The 9,518-nt window shown below is 49.1% G+C and overlaps 1 protein-coding gene across 1 annotated transcript; it reads right to left on the bottom strand.

The window, feature by feature from the left end:
• Positions 1-1,102: 1,102 nt before the first annotated feature.
• On the bottom strand, positions 1,103-5,850 carry PRELID3A (PRELI domain containing 3A; the record flags this gene model as incomplete). The annotated part of the gene is made up of 6 exons (XM_079533575.1): positions 1,103-1,156; positions 2,884-2,986; positions 3,081-3,151; positions 3,954-4,043; positions 4,368-4,536; positions 5,819-5,850. 6 exons carry the CDS (start codon positions 5,848-5,850, stop codon positions 1,103-1,105), a joined length of 519 nt encoding a protein of 172 aa, XP_079389701.1.
• Between the last annotated feature and the right edge of the window lie 3,668 nt (positions 5,851-9,518).

Raw genomic sequence — 9,518 nt, 5'->3', positions numbered from 1 at the left:
TCATATTGTACAACAATATCTGTAGTAAGTAGCTCATTAAGCAAGCACATTCATAACCAAGCATGCATACTCGTTTTCATTGCATGTGTTAGCAGTGTGATGGGTTCAGTAGACCAGATGCTGCAGGTGTAGATTTGTTTCAAGTGACTGATAAATGCTGAGCCTCTGTGGTTGACATTTTCTAGAGAAACAGCCATAAAAGCTTAGTGGAATGAGAACACAAAAGCAAGCACTGATTACATACACTGATCTCAAAGTAAGCAGTAAAAAAAATCCCTATGTTGTTAACAAAGAGAAGCAACAGAATGGATTTTTCTAAAAAAAAGGAATTTTATTAGTTGAAATAGAAGCTAATACAGGAATGACAGAGACAGGCTTCACCGGCTAGTGGAAAGAAAACCATCCACAGAGGTATCAGAAGCAACTATACTCTGTCCTCCCAGCCTTGAAGTCAGCTTTTGTCATAGTCGCATAGCTGAGGGGACACATCACTACCAAAAAGAAGACGACTAACAATAGCAATGAAAACCACCACAGGAATCTGGTATTCTGCCAGCTGCAAACACTGTACAGATTTCCATGGAAATTGGCAGAAGGGCAACAATATTCCTGAGACGTAAAAAAAGCAAATCCAATTTCACTATGTAGAAGATCACCCTCGCTAGGCAATCTGTTTTAAGAAATCAGTGTTATCAATTTCTGCTTCATTTTTGTGACGCCAATTCCAGTCACTGAACGATGGATTAATTCCTTCAGGTACCTGTTTCACACACTGAAATCACAGGGAGCGAAACCCAAACCAATGTTTGGTAGAAGAGCTCCCTGATGTGCCTAGCTAGCTGTAGCAACGCTTCCACTTGCAGCTGAAGCAGAGGCTGTGGCTGCAGCAGGTTTGCTGCTCACTGACCTATGTCTGACCTACTCCCTAATGAACACGTTTGCCATTCCTGTACGTAACATATATAAAACATACATGCAGGTTAATTCAGGACGTTCACATCACGACAACTCATGCACACATCTGCTAGAGAGCTGAAACGCTGTACCAAGAAGAATGCTGACATTACCACTAGTTAGTACAAACTGTAGGTGTGGAGAACTGCTAGCTTAGAGCGCTTTCAGAATTTTGAATTATCCACTCAATAGCATCCCACCCCTGGAGTAACACAGAAAAGATTCACAACATGTGGCAAAAGATTTGTTCATTATCAGTGCAACAGTAACGCATCATCTGCCTCATTCCCATCTCTACCTCAGAGCAACATCTCAATATTTATCTCTGCACTTTCCTATTTCTTAAGAACAACAGTACATTTTTCAGCATCTGTCATGAAGCTGTAGAAAGGTGCTAAGAATACAGAAGCGTAGCACTGCATGCTAGAAGAGCCAGTGATAGCAGGCTATGCTACTGGGTAGCAATGACAGGGCTGCGACTACTAACTCCTGCTAAGGTCTAAAGAGACTCTTCAGTGAAACGGGCAGGACAAGATGATCTTTTTTGTTTGTAAGAACCTCGTGAGCCAGTTTGTTATCTGAAAATGGCAGAACAGAAGAACTTCCACTAAAAAAATTCAGCTTTCACACAGGTGGCACATAATACATAACATTAAATACTCCTTCTCTCAATTCAATAGAGCTAAGCAGATTTGACAGATGAGAGGAGTGCTTTTAAGCATGCCCAGTTGACGTGGCCACTCCAACTAGGTAGTGCTGTGCTAGGCTGAAGTGCAGTTATGAGCCAGGTTCCAGACTACCATTGCAAGATCAGAACAAATGCTCACACAGACTTTTATGAGGAAACTGAACGGAAGAGGACTGTAATTTAACCAAAACACACTTCATTTATGACTGTCAAACACAGAGAGTACTCAATGTTACTCATCGGTGTCTAAAAATTGTCTGTCACTCATCCCCCAGTTTTCACCTGTTTTCCTCTGAAGTTTATAGAAGCACATGGAAGGGGCTTCCTCTTCCCTGACCTAGTGGGTTCATGACTTCAGTCATGCTGGGTTACACTGCCTTCATCAAGCAGCATCTCTCTCAGGGGCAAAGGGCTGGCCAAAGCACAGGATCTGTGGCCTAACAGAAGTTGCCTAGGCCAAATTCTCAGTGTGCTGAGTCTCTCCCAGCAATGCAGAGCATATGCTCACACTTCAGTGGCACACATCCTGGTGCTAGGCAGCGATGCCTATACATCTCCATCTACTCCACTTCCTTCCCACCTCTCAACCTCCCCCAAAGAAGAAGCACAGAACAAACTGTTTGGAAATAAGCAGCCTTGAAACTCTGCCTGTGCTGAAGTTCAGCTCTGTGGCTGCAAGCCAAATAGAAAAGGCAAGCGCGAGACAGAGGAGTGGGTGTAGTGTTACCTACAAAGGCCTCTGCAGACATGGCATTATTTTCAGCCAAAGGCAAAGAGACAGCTTAATAATAGATAGGAACTGGAGCAACTCACAAAGAAGCCCAGAAAATATGCTGGCATCAACTGCTAAACCCAGATCTAAAAGGCGGAAAAGGAAGCTACATCCATCCACTACCAGCACTAACTCCAGTAAATGGCTAGTGTTTAAAAATGTACTTCGAAAAACCAAGACAAAACAAACTTAATAATATGTGTCTGGGATGTGTAGCTGTAGCATGCACATATAGAGGTTGGTTTGTTCTGGTGTTCTAGGTGGAGAATAAAGATTTAGGAGCGAAACCTTCTCATCCTTTGGTAAACTATCTTCTACTTCCTGAGGTACTAAAAAAGTGAGTTGGAATTCTGTGCACAAAGTTTAAAGAAATTAAATATAGTACTCAGCACACATGCTTGACAATTACTATTTTCACAAAAGGAAAGGTGTGGGTGGAGAGAGAGAGAAGAAACTGAAGGATATGTACCTTTCTGGCATTAGAAGATATTGTGTTTGCCATTAAGCTTTCCAAATAACTGCTCAAGCTAATGCCTTTGACAGTAATAACTGCTTCTTGAGTTAGCACAGTTCTGTAAGAGAATAAAGAGAAGTTAATACTTACACTGAATTTGCCTACCATAGTTTTTCCAATACACAAAAAAGCATACAAATACCCTTACTTACTTTTCAGGGTTTTCAGGATGAGGTGTGTAAACCAGTCTCTCATCAACAGACACCAAGTTTGTAAGGGTAATCTTAAAGAGAAAAAAAAGATGTGAAATTCTCACATATCATCCTTCACTTCTGTATTACTGACAGCACTGTTAAGTAGCAGAGCACTCAATTTAAAGGCAAAGACAAAGCAGCAGATGCAGAGCATAAAACCCAGAACACAGTTGATAAAAAGACCTATGAAGGGTGATGCATACTGTCCTATCATAGATGTAATTGTATCAAAGTTCCTATTAACAGCAAACTGCACAAAAGCTTTCCATTTGCTCTCTTTTAAATGTCAAACCATATCTGATTTATGGCATGCAATTCAGAAAGGCTCTTTAAGACCAAGACCACTATGACATTATTCTGCGTGTACCAACAATTAATAGCAAGGAAAGCAAACACCTTTCATGCAAAGACAAGGCTCTCTCCCATACAGACAACTCTACTTCAAATCTCAGAGTTGCAAGTTCCCAGGATAGCAAAACACAGCATAATACTTCCTTTACACTCGTGGAGAAAAAGGCATTTCAAACAGTTGCAAACAGTAGTATAAAGCAGAACATGTTATTTGCTTTAAAGTTGAAACATTATGTGCATCCTGAGAAAGTCTTATACTAAGAGAGTCACAAATCCTTGTGACTCAAAAGAATTCCTGGGAAGACAATTCCAATTGACTGTGACTCAAAAGAATTCCTGGGAAGAAGGAAAAAAAAATAAAGGCACCTGGAAATTGCCTCCTTCTGTTGAAAGATGTAAACTCATTGCCACACTGTTAAGAGAGACAAAATATCTAATCTCCATCACTAATTACCAGAAGCTTCTTAAGCTGTCACTCACATTAGTTGAGCAAAGCTCCATCTTTTTTTCCACTGGATCCACCACAGAATGTTCCTCAATGTAAGTCAGAGTTCTACTTGTTCCTAAAATCTAAAAGTGAAGAAAGACAAAAAATAAAAAAAAAATAATTGAAAAGTGAAGTACAGTTCACAAACACAAAACCACTGCTATCTGTGGCAAGACTACCGGGTGCTATGTTGCATCAGCGATACAGAGTGACACAGACCAGCTCAGAAGGCATGCACAGACAGGCCGCATATTGCAGCCTACAATGCGTTCTTGCTATGCACCACACTGATCACAGCTTACGTGATATTTGTGGATGGCGTTCCCAAAAAATCAAGTTTTTACTTGGAATTCAGTGCCAGTTCACGTGATGACACACAAATGCATCACACCCTCAGCAAACCATACCGCTTTTACAATACTTGGCAATCCCCACTCTGTGCTGAGCAGACGGTGGCTGTGCAGCCTCCCCTGGTTGTCAAGGCTTCTGTTGAGGACATCTACTCCTACTACGCATGGGTTCATTGGGTTGGGGTACTTTCTCATAGCAGCTTTGATCACTGTATCCCAGGGATGCCTGAAGAAAGAGGAGACAATCATTTATGACTAGTTTGGATTTATTTGCAAGCATTTGGGAACCCTAAATCAGGGCTCCGGCTTTCTTAACACGGCATGTGCTGTACAACTTTGCAAGCTCCCAAATATCCCTTCAGAATTAAGTGATGCTTGGAAAAACCATCAGGAAGTGTTAGTACGCAAACAGGAAAACAACATATATTCCTTTATGGAGAACAAAGAAAGGAATGATTAACCCATGACTAACAGAAGTAAGGGCAAAGGGCAACAGTCACAAACTACTACGTGTGACGTTCCAATTAACTGTATAAAAAATGTAGCATCAGGGTGGATGACCACAGAGTTTGCTGAATCTCCACCCGCCTCCAAACTCAACTGACAAAGAAACCCCACAGTTAAGTGAGCCCTGCTCTGAGAGGGAAGCTGGAATAGGTGGACGCCAGAAGTCCATTCCAATTTAAATTCTACTGTAATTATAAGCACACCAAATAAAAGAGAACAGAAATTATCAGCTTGGAGTCAAAAATAAATAAATAAATAAAAGCAATCAGGAAGTTCAAAATAAAGAAACAGATTTCGAGAAACCACATCCCATTGGGGAGGGCCTTTTTATAAGGGCAGGTAGTGACAGGACGAGGAGAAACGGCTTTAAACTGGCAGAAGGTAGATTTAAAGTAGATATTAGGAAGAGAGACTGTACTGTGAGGATGGTGAGACACTGGAACAGGTTGCCCAGCGAGGCTGTGAATGTCTCCCCACCCTGAAAGCACTCAAGGCCAGGCTGGATGGGGCTGTGAGCAACCCGGTCTACGGGAGATGCCCCTGCCTATAGCAGGGGTTGGAGCTAGATGATCTTAAACGTCCCTTCCAGCACAAACCATTCCATCATTCTGTGATCGACTTTGCAGCCTTAAGCCTGTGCTTCCCCTTCTACTTCCAGCAGCTCGTTAGCACGCATTGTTGTTACGGACACTCTTCTCAATACGGAATTGTTTCTATTTAAAAAGTTTAGAGAGCATCAAGCTTCGGTAATCGCAAACTCCGGGGACGGGAGCAGCCCCACTACGGCAGGACGGGCCGTTCATATCTCCTTGTGGCGGGAGCTCGTACATCTCCCGACATAACGACCGCCCTGGCTCCAGCACAGAGCCGGCGGGGACGCACAGGACGCCTCCACGGCCCCCGCCGCTTCGCCGCCTCGCCTCCTCGCTGCTCGCTCGCAGCGGGGTAGCTACGGCCGCGCTCCCTCCCCCGCCATTTACCGCCCGCTCACCACCCCCTACCCGAAGACGTGCTCCGAGCTCCAGATTTTCATGGCCGCCGCCGCCGCCGCCGCCGTTTCCTCGGGCGGGAGGACGCGGCGCGAGCCCTCCGCCCGCAGCGCGCGCCGGCCGGCAAACGGGAGGGCGGGGCCTCAGCCGCGCCGGGGAGCGTCACGCGATGACGTCACCGCCCGGCCGGGCGCTCCCTCAGGCGGAGCCTCGCGCGGCCCATCTTCCGCTCTGAGCTCGCGCTGCGGCCGCCGGAAGTGACGCGATGACGCCGGGAGGCGGACGTAGCGCGCGGGGGCGGAGCGGCGGCGTGACGGCGGAACGGCGGCCACGGGAACGGCCGTCGGGGCCATGGCGCAGCGCTACCTGCTGCTGGCGCTGGGCGGCCGGCGGCGGCTGCCCGGGGTGTTGCTGCAGCAGCTGCTGTGCGGGAGAGGCCTGCCGCTGCCGCGGCCCCGCCCGGCACAGGTGAGCGACGGCCCGCGGGCAGGGCGGCTCTGTGTGCGCGCGGGCCCGTCGGTGGCCGCGGAGGGGCGGGCCGCGTTTGCCCGGTGCCGGCCCTCGGAACGGTGCGGGGACGGGGAGCGGGCGTAAATACGGAGCCGGAAGCGGCGGCCGGGCCCCGGCGGGGGAACCTTCAGCAGCGGGCGCGAGGTCAGCCCGGTGAGCTGACGTCGCGGTGCGGGTTGGGAACCTCGAGGCGGGCGATGAATTCAGTGCCAGTTCACGTGATGACACACAAATGCATCACACCCTCAGCAAACCATACCGCTTTTACAATACTTGGCAATCCCCACTCTGTGCTGAGCAGACGGTGGCTGTGCAGCCTCCCCTGGTTGTCAAGGCTTCTGTTGAGGACATCTACTCCTACTACGCATGGGTTCATTGGGTTGGGGTACTTTCTCATAGCAGCTTTGATCACTGTATCCCAGGGATGCCTGAAGAAAGAGGAGACAATCATTTATGACTAGTTTGGATTTATTTGCAAGCATTTGGGAACCCTAAATCAGGGCTCCGGCTTTCTTAACACGGCATGTGCTGTACAACTTTGCAAGCTCCCAAATATCCCTTCAGAATTAAGTGATGCTTGGAAAAACCATCAGGAAGTGTTAGTACGCAAACAGGAAAACAACATATATTCCTTTATGGAGAACAAAGAAAGGAATGATTAACCCATGACTAACAGAAGTAAGGGCAAAGGGCAACAGTCACAAACTACTACGTGTGACGTTCCAATTAACTGTATAAAAAATGTAGCATCAGGGTGGATGACCACAGAGTTTGCTGAATCTCCACCCGCCTCCAAACTCAACTGACAAAGAAACCCCACAGTTAAGTGAGCCCTGCTCTGAGAGGGAAGCTGGAATAGGTGGACGCCAGAAGTCCATTCCAATTTAAATTCTACTGTAATTATAAGCACACCAAATAAAAGAGAACAGAAATTATCAGCTTGGAGTCAAAAATAAATAAATAAATAAAAGCAATCAGGAAGTTCAAAATAAAGAAACAGATTTCGAGAAACCACATCCCATTGGGGAGGGCCTTTTTATAAGGGCAGGTAGTGACAGGACGAGGAGAAACGGCTTTAAACTGGCAGAAGGTAGATTTAAAGTAGATATTAGGAAGAGAGACTGTACTGTGAGGATGGTGAGACACTGGAACAGGTTGCCCAGCGAGGCTGTGAATGTCTCCCCACCCTGAAAGCACTCAAGGCCAGGCTGGATGGGGCTGTGAGCAACCCGGTCTACGGGAGATGCCCCTGCCTATAGCAGGGGTTGGAGCTAGATGATCTTAAACGTCCCTTCCAGCACAAACCATTCCATCATTCTGTGATCGACTTTGCAGCCTTAAGCCTGTGCTTCCCCTTCTACTTCCAGCAGCTCGTTAGCACGCATTGTTGTTACGGACACTCTTCTCAATACGGAATTGTTTCTATTTAAAAAGTTTAGAGAGCATCAAGCTTCGGTAATCGCAAACTCCGGGGACGGGAGCAGCCCCACTACGGCAGGACGGGCCGTTCATATCTCCTTGTGGCGGGAGCTCGTACATCTCCCGACATAACGACCGCCCTGGCTCCAGCACAGAGCCGGCGGGGACGCACAGGACGCCTCCACGGCCCCCGCCGCTTCGCCGCCTCGCCTCCTCGCTGCTCGCTCGCAGCGGGGTAGCTACGGCCGCGCTCCCTCCCCCGCCATTTACCGCCCGCTCACCACCCCCTACCCGAAGACGTGCTCCGAGCTCCAGATTTTCATGGCCGCCGCCGCCGCCGCCGCCGTTTCCTCGGGCGGGAGGACGCGGCGCGAGCCCTCCGCCCGCAGCGCGCGCCGGCCGGCAAACGGGAGGGCGGGGCCTCAGCCGCGCCGGGGAGCGTCACGCGATGACGTCACCGCCCGGCCGGGCGCTCCCTCAGGCGGAGCCTCGCGCGGCCCATCTTCCGCTCTGAGCTCGCGCTGCGGCCGCCGGAAGTGACGCGATGACGCCGGGAGGCGGACGTAGCGCGCGGGGGCGGAGCGGCGGCGTGACGGCGGAACGGCGGCCACGGGAACGGCCGTCGGGGCCATGGCGCAGCGCTACCTGCTGCTGGCGCTGGGCGGCCGGCGGCGGCTGCCCGGGGTGTTGCTGCAGCAGCTGCTGTGCGGGGAGAGGCCTGCCGCTGCCGCGGCCCCGCCCGGCACAGGTGAGCGACGGCCCGCGGGCAGGGCGGCTCTGTGTGCGCGCGGGCCCGTCGGTGGCCGCGGAGGGGCGGGCCGCGTTTGCCCGGTGCCGGCCCTCGGAACGGTGCGGGGACGGGGAGCGGGCGTAAATACGGAGCCGGAAGCGGCGGCCGGGCCCCGGCGGGGGAACCTTCAGCAGCGGGCGCGAGGTCAGCCCGGTGAGCTGACGTCGCGGTGCGGGTTGGGAACCTCGAGGCGGGCGATGAATTCAGTGCCAGTTCACGTGATGACACACAAATGCATCACACCCTCAGCAAACCATACCGCTTTTACAATACTTGGCAATCCCCACTCTGTGCTGAGCAGACGGTGGCTGTGCAGCCTCCCCTGGTTGTCAAGGCTTCTGTTGAGGACATCTACTCCTACTACGCATGGGTTCATTGGGTTGGGGTACTTTCTCATAGCAGCTTTGATCACTGTATCCCAGGGATGCCTGAAGAAAGAGGAGACAATCATTTATGACTAGTTTGGATTTATTTGCAAGCATTTGGGAACCCTAAATCAGGGCTCCGGCTTTCTTAACACGGCATGTGCTGTACAACTTTGCAAGCTCCCAAATATCCCTTCAGAATTAAGTGATGCTTGGAAAAACCATCAGGAAGTGTTAGTACGCAAACAGGAAAACAACATATATTCCTTTATGGAGAACAAAGAAAGGAATGATTAACCCATGACTAACAGAAGTAAGGGCAAAGGGCAACAGTCACAAACTACTACGTGTGACGTTCCAATTAACTGTATAAAAAATGTAGCATCAGGGTGGATGACCACAGAGTTTGCTGAATCTCCACCCGCCTCCAAACTCAACTGACAAAGAAACCCCACAGTTAAGTGAGCCCTGCTCTGAGAGGGAAGCTGGAATAGGTGGACGCCAGAAGTCCATTCCAATTTAAATTCTACTGTAATTATAAGCACACCAAATAAAAGAGAACAGAAATTATCAGCTTGGAGTCAAAAATAAATAAATAAATAAAAGCAATCAGGAAGTTCAAAATAAA

Source organism: Tetrao urogallus (assembly GCF_951394365.1).
Source record: "Tetrao urogallus genome assembly, chromosome: 3".
NCBI classification, from domain to species: domain Eukaryota; kingdom Metazoa; phylum Chordata; class Aves; order Galliformes; family Phasianidae; genus Tetrao; species Tetrao urogallus.
The sequence above is the reverse complement of the archived record's forward strand: the minus strand, read 5'-3'. Positions and strand labels throughout refer to the sequence as shown.